Raw genomic sequence first — 15,706 nt, 5'->3', positions numbered from 1 at the left:
TACAATATGGGACCTTTAACACAATTACAGAGCTAAACAGTCTTTACATGATACATATTACATACTATTACAGACTATTGAGACAGACTTAGAGACGTTTATCAAAACACTTTTCTATACAGAGCAGCAGTGTAACTCCCTCAGCATATCCCACTGATGTCAGCGTAACAGCAGTAACATTACACCTCCAGTTAAGAGCAGCAGTGCTGTGTGTACGTGGATGGACTCGGCTCCGCCGAAGTTACACAAGTTATGGGTGTTGCAGCAGTTGACGATGTTTCCGTTTCCGTTTTCGTCGACTGAGGCGGTCGCAGCAGCTCCATTGCATGTGGCCCTACTGGCGCACAACTTCACTATGACTTTGGTAGAGCCTGAGCAACACACACACACACACACACACACACACACAGCAGGGTATTGGAGTGAGTTATTTAGAGGCTGCACAGTGGCTTTAGTTGAATTAAGAAGGACCAATAGGACCAAAGCTGTAATGACTTGCCAATAAACTAACAAGATCTACTTTAGAGATTCATTTTTAGATTCAATAAGATATTTTATAAAAATACTGGATCCCAAAAATCTGCAGTTCTTTACATTTCTGACCAGGAAAAGTGACCTGATATTGTGTTTTCCATTGTTACCTAAAATGTTGACGATAGTCATGCACCTGTCAAGCAACGGCTGACACTCCTGGGTGGTGTTGTTGTTGTTGCATTCTTCATTGGTGGCCGCAGAGCTGCACACGTAGCAGCTTAGTGACAGCCCTGCAGGCCAAAACAGACAAGATGATTTGAAGTCACTTTATAAATACAGTATGAGTTAAGCCAGTGCATGATTTAAAATACACAACAGGAAGTCCATTGATAAAAATTCCATGAAAAACCATTTGGACAGAGCTAAGAAACAATATTGAAATGTTAATATCAAGTTGATATGGTTGCTTATTGATGGTTAGGTTCTTCCTCTTCATTTATTTATTGACACAGTCGCTCGTTTTAGGTCATGATGTATTGCAGTCACAATTGTGTTGGATTTAGATATTTTAGTGACTTTAGGACTAAGCTCTCATTGAGTTGTCGAGGTCTATTTGAGAACATATTTTGAGAATTGTTATTAAAAATCATAACAGACTACAATTAACTTGACAGGAATGGGATCTGATCGTCTTCGTGACGGGATATTTCTGAGAATGACGCACAAAAGATGAATACAGGGTTGTTCCTTCTCTGAGCATTAGGAGTCAAAATGAGGCTCCTGATTGTCTGCTCCTGTATTAAAGCCCACAATTAAAAATGGCAGACTGCGACTTATTAGATATTTTCAGTCTGGCTGTGGAGGAAGAAAATTATAGAACTACAGAAATGTTTATGATGCGCTATAAAATCACAAAGTGGAATGACAGCACCTCCCAAAACACAGCATTGTCAAAACTTGTCAGGCTTGCTTCTTTAATTATAAAGAGTATAGAAAAGGAGGCTGCGTACTGTCCCTCCCATTCAGGTTATTGTTCTGCCCTCTTAAAATAGATCACCGAGGTGATGCATCATAATAAACACATCTGATCTTTAAAAAGCTCCCAGATTTATTCTGACGGCTAGAAGGCAAAAATATAAGACAGACCGCTATCATTAAAGCACTCCTTATTTCCTTTTTTCTGTCTTTTATGTTAGTTACATATTTCCAGGACTACTACAGCCACTGAAACACATGCCTAACCATCCGACGCAAGTTAATTATTAACAATTATTAATTAAATAAGATATAAAAAGATCAGCACTCTATCACAATGCAAAATATGCACTGATGAACACAACTCCCTCAGCAACACAGCCACCCTGATAATAAATTCAGTCTTATTATTTGATTATTTTTTGATAAATCTCTCATATTCTGTTTATTTACTATTATATAGTAGCTATTCTGTGCAATCAAAAGCAGGTCTGTATATGTTCAAGAACAATTGTGTGAGAAAGTCTTGAAATTGCCACCTGAACAACCTGCTAATTAACTTATAACTAGGGAATTAAATGAGCACCTGCCAAATACAGGCGAAATGTTGGCTGTGGTAGGTAAAAAAAATAGGCTCATAGGTGTTCCTTACATTAAGAAATTTATTTTTTTTTAAGAAATTCCTAAATGAAAAGCGTTCTTAATACATTTCACAAGTGGCAGACAGAAAAATTTAGTGGCTGGTAGAAATGTTCAGTGACCTGCCACAGTGGCAGGTGAAGAAAGAAAATAATTTAAGACCTTGCTTATAACCATAGTCAGTTTGACTAAACTCGTTGAATTCACATTTGTCATTCTAAAGCATGCTGTCTCTTTGATCGCAACTTAAACAAAAATTGATTTCAGTCTCTTTTTTAAGTTTTTAGCAACTCTGAAACTGAAGCCCTCCCTGGATCCCCGACAAGATTTCTACATAAAGTCACTGCCTCTGAGCTAAGCCCCTGTTGTCCTATACTCACCACCCCCACCCTAAAAGCCGTAAGTGATTTTGTTCATGAGAAAAGCCCCTGACCTTTTGACCTTCAGTTTTAGGGGTCTGAGGTTAACTTACGTACCTGGCGTTACGAGGAGGGAGAGGACCGCAAGGCTGAGCAGCATCATCTTCAAGTCAGGCATGTGTGTCTGTTCACCTCCGCTGTCTGCTGTCAAACCCGGTGTGCCCTGCTCTGGGTGTGTTGGTAGGACATTCCTAGATCTTGCTATGGTTTCACAGATACTTGTCCTTTATTTATCTGCTGCCAATCACGGACACAATGTGGTTCATTGAGTTAAGCTGCCATTCACTGAAACAACGTGTGTCAGACAGTTATGTCATCTCTTTTGGCATGTTGAGCTCAACCTGTGCTGCAGGGCTTCTTCAAGTCTTGTTGACTTTCTTGTCTTTAGTCAAGAGGGAACTCCCATTTCTATCTAACAACAACCTCTATGAATACATGTAGTAGGAGAAAGTGCAGAAGTGTAGACATTAAAGTGGCTATAATCAATATTTTTATAATAATGATCAAATGACAATATGAAGGTAATGAGAAAGGGGTCGCTGGTAGTGACGAACCGACAGAGAATTATCACCTGAATCTGCAGCTCCGCTCGGCTTTGCAGCGCTTTATAGTGAGTTTCAGCTTATTGTTTATCTGTCCAGCCCACAATTTTACCGTTTCGATTCACTATCACAGCTTTCATAGAGAGCCCACGTCATGACTTAGTGAGCATTGAAAAAAAACTACAAGCACTGCAGCGTGGGTAAAACTCACCAACACTCTTCTAAAGTCATTTTTTAATCTTTCTAGTTGTACTCTCTGCCATCTAAAAACATTTACCACGTCCAATCCTCGCTGTCCTGCTGTTACTACAGACATGTCTGAGCTAGCTGCGACCCCTCCACTCGCTCATGGACTCACCTCACCTGTTGGCCCGTGACGTTTTTACCCCAAGAACATCTAAAAAACAATAAAAACCATAAATCTAAGTTGGTGGAGACCAAAAACGGAGCTAAAAGACAGTGAATATTGGACTTACACTCATCAGCTGGACAAAAAAACATGGTTGCAAATTAAAGCCTGCTCTGTTACTGGTGGATATTTAAATGTTAAATGTTTAAAAAGCTTAAATGTTTGCTAACATATCAACTCAAAATGTACATGTCAATGGCCAAAAAAATCTGTTATTGCGGTTTAAAGATTTACATAAAACAGGTTGCATTATTTGCTGAAATTATCTTGCAGCCTATTAGCCAATGACACAAATCAAATCTAAGCTTCCAAATATGTTAGTATATGAAGGTGTGATTACATTTAAACAAAATGTTTATTAAGGCCACATCCCTCATTTAGTTTTTTCCACGAACACTGCAGCTCTACAACATTTTCAGTTAAAAATGAATGAAACCTTGCTGCTTAGATAAAACCAAAAACTACCTGACCTGACCAAAAACATCACACCATCCCTGACTAACAGTGAACATCGACTGTGATCCCAGTTACTGTGAATAAAGAACAAAAAACAGCATTAATGTAATTAACTGTTTTTCACAAGATGAATATTTGGAATTTTTTAAAAATATTTATTACTTAAAGACTCACGTCATCCTCATATCTGTCATATCACATCTGTCCAGTGTTAACAGAGGAATGCAACAGCACACACCCAGTTTACACACCCACACAGTACACACCCAGTACACACACACACACACACACACCACAGTACACACCCAGCACAGATTCTCTGTCATTTAACATTTATTTCTTGACACCAAACCTGAATCTTCATGGGACACAGTGAGGATATGTATTCCCTCCTTGTAGTAATAAGACAAAAAACACACTCACAATGCATTTATGAAACGTCATTAACAGAAACCAGTCAAGCTGTTGCCATAGTTACCAGTCTGCTGTCTGTGTTGATTTGTCTCCTGATCGCACCTGTTGATAGAAACACTGGCACGCACACATGCACATCAATCCATACACACAGATTTTCCAATTTGCATAAACCTTAAAGCCAATTTTTATTTTTATTTCATATTATAAAAAATTAACAAGCGGGTTGCATTGCCAAAACAACAAGAAGAAAAAAATAATTTAAAAAAACATTTAAAGTTTGTACATGATTCTCCAGCTCAAACAGTTTGGTCAGCAAAGAAGCAGAAATTAGTGCAGAAATCAGCGTATTACAAGCACAATAAACCGCTTGATAAAGTAGTTCATTTACAGTGTTTATGCCTTATGTAGACTAATGTTTCTCATACTATGTGATGTGTTTGTGTGCTGAGTGAAAGGTAACAGACTTCCACTAAGCAGCTATACTGTATGTTGTAAATCAAAATTGCATTGCAGGGATTTCATGCCATCAGGATATTTGCAGTAAACTTGCTGACAATAGTGCAGCCTCTTTTTATATAACACTGCAAAGTCAATCTCTGCACTGACAGTGGAACTAACTCAACATGTAATACATGAGGGAGAACATTAAGGATGACAAAACACAAAATACTTTATCTAATGATATTCTAGATATACAAGACTAACATTAAATCTACACAGCACGTAGCATGATCCCTCTACCTGCAATACAACCTGATCAGACTCTAGCGCCTAAGCACCTTCAACACAAGTCATTTATTTATTCCCCTAAACTGGATAAAGAGTAAAAAGTGCTTTACTGTCTGAGGCCATGTTGCTTATCTGCAACCCTGCAGGACCCACCTGTATGTCTATCATTAAACATTTGTGCTGTAAAAGCCATGCAATGTTCAAATCACAGGACACTATTTTAAATTCTAGTCAGGATCACAAAAGTTTCCCAAAGAAACCATATATGTTGCGTTGATCTGGGGCTGACCCGAATGCTCCGAAGCTTCGACCGTTGCCATGGTAATCAACGAATAATCCCACAATATTATTCGTTGTTCATATTCAACGTTAATTATTATTAGTTATTCTCAGATGTCTATCGCTGTTTGTTGTGTGTAGAGGTGTGTGTGTGTACAGTAGTGCGGCAGTGGCGCTGTCCCAAAGCTTCAAATACCTTCGAATATTTCTAACTGAAGATTCGAAGCTTAAAAAATGGTATTCAGGACCATCATTTTAATTCAATGCAATGGTGCAACCATAAAAAAAAGCTGCTTCCTGGGGTTGAATGTTTCAGTTTATACAAGCGTAAAGCTTCATATAGCATTTTATGCCTTTATGGGCCGCCCCAGCTTCGATGAATTTTTGAAACCAGCATAAAGTAGCTGGGGCTCGTTGGTCTAGGGGTATGATTCTCGCTTAGGGTGCGAGAGGTCCCGGACGAGCCCATGAGCTTGAGTCCTGTGCTATCGACAGTTTTCTCTAGTGGGGTTGGCTGCAGCTCAGTGGAGTCGTCCTTTAAACACAATGTTGGCAGTTCGATGAAATGTCTTTGAGCGAGACACTAAACCCCAAGTTGCTCCCCAGGCGCTTGCAGCAGCCCACTGCTCTTAAAATACTTAGGATGGGTTAAATGCAGAGGTTAAATTTCATGTGAGTACCTGTATGTATATGACAAATAAAGGTTTCTTCTACAGAATATACTATATGTGTATAAATCTGTACAAAAAAGTAAATTTTAAAGGGAGAATCATGGTTCAAGCTTTTCAGACAGCCATATGAAAGTCAAGTTGAGTCAGTCAGTCATGAGTCTAGTTATTGATTTATTATAATGGAACTATATTTGGGGTGGAAGACAATCTACCAGGAAACACCTTCAGTAACCCCTCTTATGTGTGCATAAAGACCAGAATCGAGCAAATGCACGTTACGACTGCCTACGATATGATGCCATTGATAACTTCTTGCATAACATGTGCAGCAGAGCGTGTCTGTAGATGAATGAGTTCAATCACTGTAGCAGTAAAGGTTGGAAGCGTCGTTGATGCAAAGCAAAAAGCAGCAGCACCACGAGTGTGCAGCGGTGAAGAGTCAGAGCTGAACTCGCATCAGCTGGCAGCCGATGTGGTGCACTCGGCCGAGTGTCCCGTATGCCTGAGCCTCCATTTCACATCTTCATTGTTGTTTTGAAGAGGAGTTTTTATGTGTTTGTGTATTGATTTTTTTTAAAAAGGGAAGGAGAGGAAATGGTCTTTGTCCTCATTGAGTCTTTAGTTTCTTGCTGTGAGTCCCAGACTCTCGCCTCCTGGTCTTGTGGGCGTAACGCCTGGTGGAGATATGAGATGAAAGCAGTTACTATATATTACACACTAATCCAGACAAAAGTTATGCAGGTGCGTGGTGGATAGAAAACTGGTGGATGTACTGAAAACTGTCAGCAAATAAGGTTGTTTTGCTTCCCAAACATCTCTATATACAGTAATCTTTAAATGACAACGTTTTTTTAAAGGTCTTATTGATAACATTTTTATGTAGACGAATATTTAAAAAAAAAAATCCACAGAGCTTTTAGAAAGGTGCCGAATAAAAATATGACTTTTCCTGAAAAAAAATATTATGATTGTGAATTAATCATTTTCAAACTTTTGGCGGGTTCAAAATTAATGTTTTGTTCATCTCTGTGGAAGATATCTGACGTTTGGTTCCCCCTTCTAACAAGACTTGTGAGCCAATAGTAGAACGACGTTGGTATCACATGGTGTCTCTGGGTCGTCAGTTAGTGTGGAAAAAACGGATAAATGGCTGAGATTAGCGGTAAATGCCTGGCAATGACTTGTGAAGTAAATGCAATGGAACGGGGGAGGGATAATGCAACATCTAATTGCTGAATGTTATCAATGTTATCAATAGCACCTTTAAAAAAATGACATAAATTCTACTTGACACAAGTCTGCTACTCAGATTCAATGTGTCTATATTCATGCAAAGCATTTTGTCAGATCTGGCCTCTCAAAAGATGCATTTAAGTCAAACACTGGTGTCCAAATGTGTTTACATGTTCAGTGTAAAATGTGTATGTTTTCTAGTATTGTGTGTAGTGTCCTACCTTCGCTGGTAGAGGTAGAGGAAGAAGAGGAGCTCGTCTCGGAAGCAGGAAAGTTGATGAGAGGAGGAGAAGGATGCAGAAAAGGAGAAAAAGGAGGCACAGGAGCACAGGTCTGAGATCAGCGTGTTCACTCCCTGGTAGACGGGGAGAGAGGAGAGGAAGGAGGGAGAGAATAATGAACTCATCGACAAGCAAAAGCTGTTTAGAGAACATTAAAATGGTTCTCTGTCGACCGTAAACTAGTGAGTTCACTGTAAGGATAAACAACATCTGCTCTTGGCTTCATAAAGTACGTTACTGTTACTGTTTGTAAATGATCCAGAGAAATAGTCCCACTCACTCTGTACATCAACACTGTCCCCTGCAGGTGGCTCACAGACCTCAACTGATCCAGAGAGACGAGTGGAGAAACACAGAGAGACAGCAGAGGACAGTTCATACAGTTGTTTTCAAGTCATTTCACTCAGCACTATAAACAGATAATTTGGTAACTAATACACTAATACACAGGACAGACCTTGTGGTTGATGAAGAGCTGTGGGGCCATAGACAGGAAGCCAAAGGCATACACTCCTGAGAGGAGGAGACGTAAAGTGTCAATGCAGCACACTAGTGGTTAATATACAAGTAAAGGCATCAGCTTAAAGCTGCAGTCAGGGACTTTGAGCAAATATGATTAAAAAAAAAAGATATTTCTATAAAACTGAGAAAGAAAAATGAGAAAATAAAAATAAATAATAAAATGAGAAAGTTCGCGGCCATTGGGCGGTGCTTGGTTTTGTCTCAACTGTTCTCAACATGCCTGCCGGGTCACATACATTCTCATTTTACAGCTAAACAGTACACTACAAGATGTTTCTGAAAACATTTGAGGTGAGAAATAGGCATTACAGTAACAGAATATTGATTCATATTTGATCAGCGCTGCCTAGTTTGACCGTTTGATCGGAGTTTGTGAGTGAGTGACAGCTGCTCAGAGACTGCTCGGCTCTGATTGGTAGTTTTTTGTTCCGGCACAGTTGAAACTTGCAAATACCAATATGAGCACTAGTAGGAGGCAGAGGAACATGTTTTTTTTCACCGATTATCTGCTTCGTGCACTAGTGTCAGGATATAGAGACCGTTATCATATTTGCTCAAAGTTACCGGCGTAGCTTTAATCTAATGAGGAAAACTGACAAGAATTCAATGAAGCTTGTTTCACTGGTACAAATGATGGAAATCAACTCACCAGTCACCAGGCTGTTGACCAACCAGGAATAGTAACTGTCAACACAATGCAATTTAATGTTAATCTAATGTATTAGTCTGTGTACATAATGACAAGTAAATGAGAACATATTTTAAAACTAATTAATATATAAATATTCAGGTCTGATTTGACTACTTAAAACACAACCAATACAGTTTGTATTGAAATGTTAAAAGCAAACTGCACAAATAACATTTAAAGCTGTGTGGCAGAGCTCACCTCTTTTGGCGTAAGTAGGCCAGTGAGAAAATAGCTCCACTGATACACAGAGGATAGACCAAGTAGGACAAGTATCTGGACGCCTGGAGTAAAAATCACACACACAAATATTAAAATGAAACAAAGCTTGAGGCAGAGCTTAAAACAGAGCTCTTACATAACGACAAAAAGATACCTGTTTGTCATACTCCACTGTCTTCCTTTCTTCTTCATCCAGCTTATTTACCTACACAGTAAGAGACTTAGGTTAGAAAGAAATGTAATTATTATCTGCATCATTGCTGAAAGCAAAAGTCTAGCTACGCTAAAAGAAAGTTATTTAAACCACAACAAATGATATCACTACAAACATTCTACTACATCTACTGTGAACGGATGGTTGAATGGCACCTTACTCACATGGAGCTTGGAGCTTTTCCATTGAAACTGGAACTTAAACACTGTAAACACCTTCCACACCTGGTGGGATGACAGGTTAGTGGGTTAAAACGGTTTATTGTTATCTTTATTTGACCTTTTCTGTTTGGTCTGTTTATACTAAATACCTCTACGCATGCTCCCAGTCCGACAGGAAGCAGCACCAGTAGACTGGTCTCCTCTAGCAGATGGAGGAAAATCAGCAAAGTGCTGAGACTACGCCACAGGACTACAGACAAGAGAGGGGAGAGACCAAAGGAACAGTTATATACCCTAACTTAAACCATTTCAACATTTTCCTGGCTTTACTGTGTGGTACGTCGTTTACAGCAAAACTATCATTTAAAGGAACAATGTGTAACATTTGGATCTGTTGGTAAAAATGGAATATAATATTCATAACTGTGTTTTCATTAGTGTATAATCAACTTAAACTAAGAATCGTTGTGTTTTCGTTAGCTTAGAATGAGCCGTTTATATCTACATAGGGAGTGGGTCCTCTTCACAGAGTCTACCATGTTGCTCCGCCATGTTTCTACAGTAGCCCAGAACGGACAAACCGAACACTGACTCTAGAGAGAGCCTTTCACGTTTTTACGTTTCCTGAAGGTCACCATAGTTCTCCGACACGCTTGTGAAACTGCACTAACGTGAGTTGCAGAGTACAAAACTACCAGTATTGGAAAGGGAGGAATGAGCGGAGGGGTACTCGGTTGGTTGCAATCTGTAACCACACCACTGGATGCCGCCAAATCCTACACACTGTCCCTTTAATGTTGTTCATGATTGCCGGTAAGCCCTCCTACGTTGACTGAAAATGCTGCCTGTGTAACAAAACCTTTGCAAACTGATTTAAAAAGTAAAGCATAGTTAATTTAATAATTTTCTTACCTGACTTCCTGGACATTCCCGCCATGCTCTTCTTTTTTCTCCATGAGCTGATGTCATTCTTAAGAGCCAAGAATTCACAGATGAGCTGCACAAAACCACAGACGTGGAGAAGAAACATACTTTATCTTTACAATGCTTCATTTGCAATAATGCCTGAGTTGCCACGTGCCCTCACGACACTTAGGCTATCTATCATTTGGATTCTAACGTGTGAGCTGTGGTATCTTTTTGTGGTGGTGGTGTTGTGTAATCTTACTTGTAGAGCTGTGATGAGTGCGGTCAACACTAACAGGTAGAGGTTGGAGCCCACCAAAGTTTCTTTAATCTCATCTACGTTCTCCTCTGTGAAGCCTAGATAAACACCAAGGATTTTGTTTAGTTAAATCTCCTGACTATGTGATGTGAAACGCCAAAGGCTGGAATGTGTACAGGGTTACTTTACATATCCGTTATTTTATCAGCTCACCAAACTGTCGCAGGGAATAAACCACGTCTTGTAGATGCACCCAGAACCTGAACCCCCTTAAAGAGATTCCCTCGTAGAACACAGTCAGAGGGAGCTGAACCGTGCTGCTGCTGATCTCCTATGAATGAATGCAGAGATAGATGTGAGGTTGTTTCATTAAGAACCCAGTATTTATTAAACTTTGTGTGTAAAGTCGTCCTACCAGGAGGTCTCTGACTCTGAAGTTGAGCTCATTGACCAGCAGCAGAGGGAGGTAGATCATCTGTCGGCCGTCCTGAGAGCTACGACAGGAAAACAGTTTAATGTAAACAGACACAATGGCCTGGGGCAGATTCCTTACTTACAGCCGGTAGGTATCATGTAACATATGTGCATTTAAATTGTTTACTCAGCAACAGGATTTGTGTTTGCTTTACAATCTTTGCATAGCTATTGATAAACAGTCAACATCCCAGAGTAGCAATCATGCTGGTATTTATTGACCTCGCCAAGATATCACAAGGTACATAAAAACTAAATTCTTTGCTTCTTCTTGTTTATTACTAAGTAAGTTTACCTCCTGATGACTCTAAAAGTTAGTCAAATAAAATAAATCAATCTGAGAAGGAAAAGTTGCAACGTCTATTTGACAAGTGGCTGCAAATAGATATTGCTTCATTTCAGCCAATTAGACTGTTGTCAGGCTATTAAATAGTTAGTCGCTATAAGCACCATAGATGTGGGTCAGTAGGGGCCTACTACACCCACTAGTAGGTTTTATCACCTATTCACATGGTAGATCTCCGAAAGAAGGTATAAAGGAACATGAGAGCGACCTTTGTGACTATGACAGGAGCAGAAGGGGTGTTGTAAGAAAAGGTTGGGAACCACTGATACATACGACATATTGTATGTATATACAGGGTATAATATCATACAGGGTGTAGAGATAAAACAGATGCTTTAAGAAGATCACTGGCTGAAAGCTTTCCTCGCTCGAGCACTAAAGTATACTGATGAGAAGCATCAATAAAGCAGGAGTCAGCAGCGCCCTGACTGACTGATCACCTGGCTTTGACCTCCAAAGACTCATGTGACTCACACTCTCATGTAGCGCCGCACGTCACTAGGAAGCCCCGCCTTGTTGAAGATGAAGTCCTCGGACATCATCGTGATTGACAGATGAGGTCTCCAGTGGGATACAGGATTCTCTGCTCTGGGACTCGGCCTCTAATGGAGCCACAAAAATAACTTATTTGCAGCAAGGCCGCATGTCTAAGTCTGCTGTAAAGGTGAAATATGAGAGGACTGTGACAGATACTGAATAGCATTTTACCTTCTGCATGTCTCTCTGCCCCTCTGTGTGTGTGGGAGTGATGTAGGTGGTGAGCTGAGCTGCGTAGTGGACTTCTCTGCCGTCCTCCAGAGGTGAAACACCGGCTTTGTGAACGTACACGACTGCATACAGAGTGCCATTAGCCCGAGTCTGCTCTGGCAGAGAGACATTCACCTGCCTATAGAGAGAGAGAGAAAGTTAAAACAACATTTCATGCCATGGACGTAGTTACTACAATGTTCCTCGCTTGTTACAATACTTAAGTTTTTTTAGGAGCATCTATAATTTAATTGAGTTTTTATATTTCTGTCAACTTTCACTTTTACTCCACTACATATCCTAAATTAAATGTGTACTTTTACTCTGATAAGTTTCCCCTAAGCATCTTCGTTACTCGTTACTATTGCAAGCAAGCAAGCAGGTTTGGCGAATCAGTGATCAGCTCGCAAGTTACATCATTCACGTGATGGGCAACAAGTGCAAACAAAGTGCTTTCAAAGCCATAGTTTTCAAACCCACCTCTCAAACGTAGAGTGGGGGTCAAACGGGTCTATTTTCACAGCAAGGTTGAGTTGGCTGTTGTCTGGCAGGAGGCAGGTGAAGACACTCAGCTGGATAAAACAAAAGAGAAGAGATTCAAAGCAGTCTTTCCATTGCAGAAAAAGTCTAAAATGAGATTCAACTGCAGAAATGAAAATTGAGCTATAGCTAGGATTGGGCTAATCAAGGCCTCTCCTCATACTGTACCTTTTTCAACTAGGGGACATTGACTGATTTACAGACATTGAAAAGACTATATGGGTTAAATAATAGCGACTTTTTTAGATTTCTTCGGGAAACCACATCACATAAACAGTTCTATGTTAGAGAGTCAAAAGGCATTCGGAAAAAAAAGTACCTATAAAACAGATTCGGGGCTTAAAGTAATTTCAAGAATATATAGAGGACTTCAGGAGGCTGAAATAGCAAGTACTACCTACATGAAACAAAAATGGGAAGGCAAAACTAATAGCCGCATTCCAGAAGAAGTTTGGTTACAATATTGTGAATTTCAATGGAAGATATCGAGCTCAACCTTATGGAGAGCTGGCTGGTTAGTTTGGCTGGAAGACTGTTAGTAGATTTTTTATTACACCTGCTCAGAAGTCTCATCATTCAGGCTCTTCCAGCTGCTGGAGGAACTGTGGCTCCCAGGTAGCTAACCACTATCACCTGTTTTGGGCCTGTCCAAAAGTTAATTCTTTTTGGTGTAAGATTTACACGGAATTAGTTACTATATTTGGTACAAACATAGTTTTTAAGTGGGACGAGCTCCTGTTTGGTGTTCTACTTTCAACATCTACAATATTGAGTGTAGCTGCCAGAAAAGCAATTACTAAGAAATGGCTTAAACCAGATACCCCATCATTAGAGAACTGGTATGATGTAATTTATGAAATATTTGTAATGGAGAGAATTACTTTCTCAATGAAGCTTCAAGAAACTAAATTTGAGGAAATTTGGAAGGAGTGGAAAAAGTATATTTCCCCAAAACGCCCTTCTTTTGTTTAATTTTTCTTTTTTTCTAAATGTAATTTTTTTATTATTATTATTATTATTATTATTATTATTATTATTATTATTATTATTATTAATTATGTGATCTTATTTCACATGAAAAGCACCCCATGTTCTATTTGTGTGTTCTATAATTTCATTGTAAAAAGTGGAAAAGTTGGTTCACTTCATCTAATTAAGTATGTTTATGTAAATGTCTGAGTAAAAACAAATAAAGGAAAAACAAAATGAAAAAAAAAGAAAAAAAGAAAATTGAGCTATATGTTCCAATATGTGTAGCCCTACAATATGTGTAGCCCTACATGTGGGGATTTCCTCCCTCATGTAAATCACCAAAGCACTTAATGCAATCAGCCTGACAAAGACTTCATCTCTCTATAATTAAATACATTTCATCTGACAAAACTAAAAGCCAAACCCAGAAGTCATTATTTTACTTGTCTCACTGCCATGCAGACAGCACATGCTTTAGCAGTGGGTTGTATGCTGAGCAGTAGGCTGCTATAATAACATGATGAAAAGGCAGGGACAGTCAGTTAACTCCATGATCAGAGGGCACATGCATTAGTGTCTTGAGGTGGTGGATCTCACAATGTAGTTTTTGGGTGGTTATCCCTGATGTTGCTCTATGAGGATGAATGAATAAGAAGAGGAGGCCTGTGCTAACCTGTAGCCTGGGTCTTGCTGTCAGGTAGGAGGTGATGCAGTGCTCTCCGGTGCTTCCATCGCAGGGTTTGGTGTTGAGGAAGCCGTACAGCAGCCAGGCGGTGTGGAGCATGTACACCACAAAGACCCCGAGCAGCAGCTTAGCGATGGAGCTCCGGTTACTGCTACCATTACCACTGCTGCTGTCCGCAGGCTTGGACTGACACGATGGGAACATGGCAGGTATACTGATGTACAACGGGGAACAAAATAAAATAATAATAAAAAATGGATCCGGTTTGAGGACGCGGAGCTGTTTATAATCGGATACAGCGTCAACACAATAAAATCCCCACGCTTCCTCTCTGCCAGAGCATCCTTCCGGTTATCTGAGATGCTGATGCTGATGCTGATGCTGATGCTGACAACAGCTCAGCGGCTGCACCGTCTCTACCCGCTCTCTCTCTGAACAAACTGTGAGCCCACGCACAGTTTGTTCTGGGTGCTACAAAAGACCCAAATATATATTACTTTATTTTATCTTATTCATTTTAATCTTGCCTTAATTTGATTTTGCACCCTGACAGACAGCTAGACACCACCACCCCTCTCAAGCGCACACACTGTACACAGTCACGTGATATTGATCTTGCCTAGTTATGTTGGCTTTTTTTTTTTTAAGTTTTCTTTATTTTTATTTTTTTATTTTTTATTTAGCTATTTTATTTTTTAAATTTATTTTTCTCTCCATTTTGTTTTATCCATATTTCATTTTATTTTATTTTGTTATGAGGAAAAGAAAGAAAAAGAAAAAAAAGAATATATATATACTGTCTGCATGGCATATATATATATATATATATATATATATATATATATATATAAACATGAAAAGAAAGAAAGAAAAACTCCTCAACTGGCTTTTTTTTAATTATTATTATTTATCTATTTTATTTTTTTTAAATTTATTTTTATCTCCATTTTGTTTTATCCATATTTCATTTTATTTTATTTTGTTATGAGGAAAATAAATAAAATACATATATAGGCCATGCTGCCTCAACACCAACTGGGCTCCTCCTCCATCTCCTCTCTCCTCCCTCCAACGATTGCCTATGGATAGAAAAGGACATAAACCCTGAGCTATCAAACCAGGCCCACCAATTTACGATACGAACACGCAAATAATATCCACACCTATAGTTTATCTGTGAAGGACAGTTTTTTTGAGAGGTTGATAAGGGTCATTATGGCAACGCCTGTGGCCACACTGAGGTCATGTCCTAGATATTTTTTTTTACAGGAAATTGTTTTTTTTAAGCAACCTAAAATTATTTTTGGCTGATTCCAGTATTTTCATACTCAGTGTACCTATATTCAAATTTAGGTCAACAAAAATAGAAAAAGGATCTGTATTTCTCCATTAGAATTTTATTACTGGCAATGCAGAAACACCATTCATGTTGGGAGATGAAATGCT

The 15,706-nt window shown here is 39.2% G+C and overlaps 2 protein-coding genes across 2 annotated transcripts; both read right to left on the bottom strand.

The window, feature by feature from the left end:
- Positions 1-83: 83 nt before the first annotated feature.
- LOC119496640 (prostate stem cell antigen-like) lies at positions 84-2,975 on the bottom strand. The gene is made up of 3 exons (XM_037784088.1): positions 2,565-2,975; positions 642-764; positions 84-371 (listed from the first exon to the last, which is right to left on the bottom strand). The coding sequence occupies exons 1-3, from the start codon at positions 2,623-2,625 to the stop codon at positions 160-162; spliced, it is 396 nt and encodes a 131-aa protein (XP_037640016.1). The 5' UTR covers positions 2,626-2,975; the 3' UTR covers positions 84-159.
- Positions 2,976-6,585: 3,610 nt separating this feature from the next.
- Positions 6,586-14,981, bottom strand: LOC119496639 (cleft lip and palate transmembrane protein 1-like protein). Its single transcript, XM_037784087.1, has 17 exons — positions 14,249-14,981; positions 12,544-12,635; positions 12,025-12,202; positions 11,791-11,918; positions 10,912-10,990; positions 10,710-10,827; positions 10,500-10,594; positions 10,244-10,328; positions 9,481-9,581; positions 9,335-9,394; positions 9,111-9,161; positions 8,936-9,018; positions 8,696-8,730; positions 7,982-8,037; positions 7,805-7,849; positions 7,465-7,598; positions 6,586-6,684 (listed from the first exon to the last, which is right to left on the bottom strand). Exons 1-17 carry the CDS (start codon positions 14,462-14,464, stop codon positions 6,618-6,620), a joined length of 1,623 nt encoding a protein of 540 aa, XP_037640015.1. The 5' UTR covers positions 14,465-14,981; the 3' UTR covers positions 6,586-6,617.
- Positions 14,982-15,706: the final 725 nt, after the last annotated feature.

The sequence above is a fragment of the Sebastes umbrosus genome, chromosome 11 (genome assembly GCF_015220745.1).
Source record: "Sebastes umbrosus isolate fSebUmb1 chromosome 11, fSebUmb1.pri, whole genome shotgun sequence".
In the NCBI taxonomy this organism is placed as follows: Eukaryota; Metazoa; Chordata; class Actinopteri; order Perciformes; family Sebastidae; genus Sebastes; species Sebastes umbrosus.
This window is presented reverse-complemented; position numbering and strand designations above follow the sequence as displayed.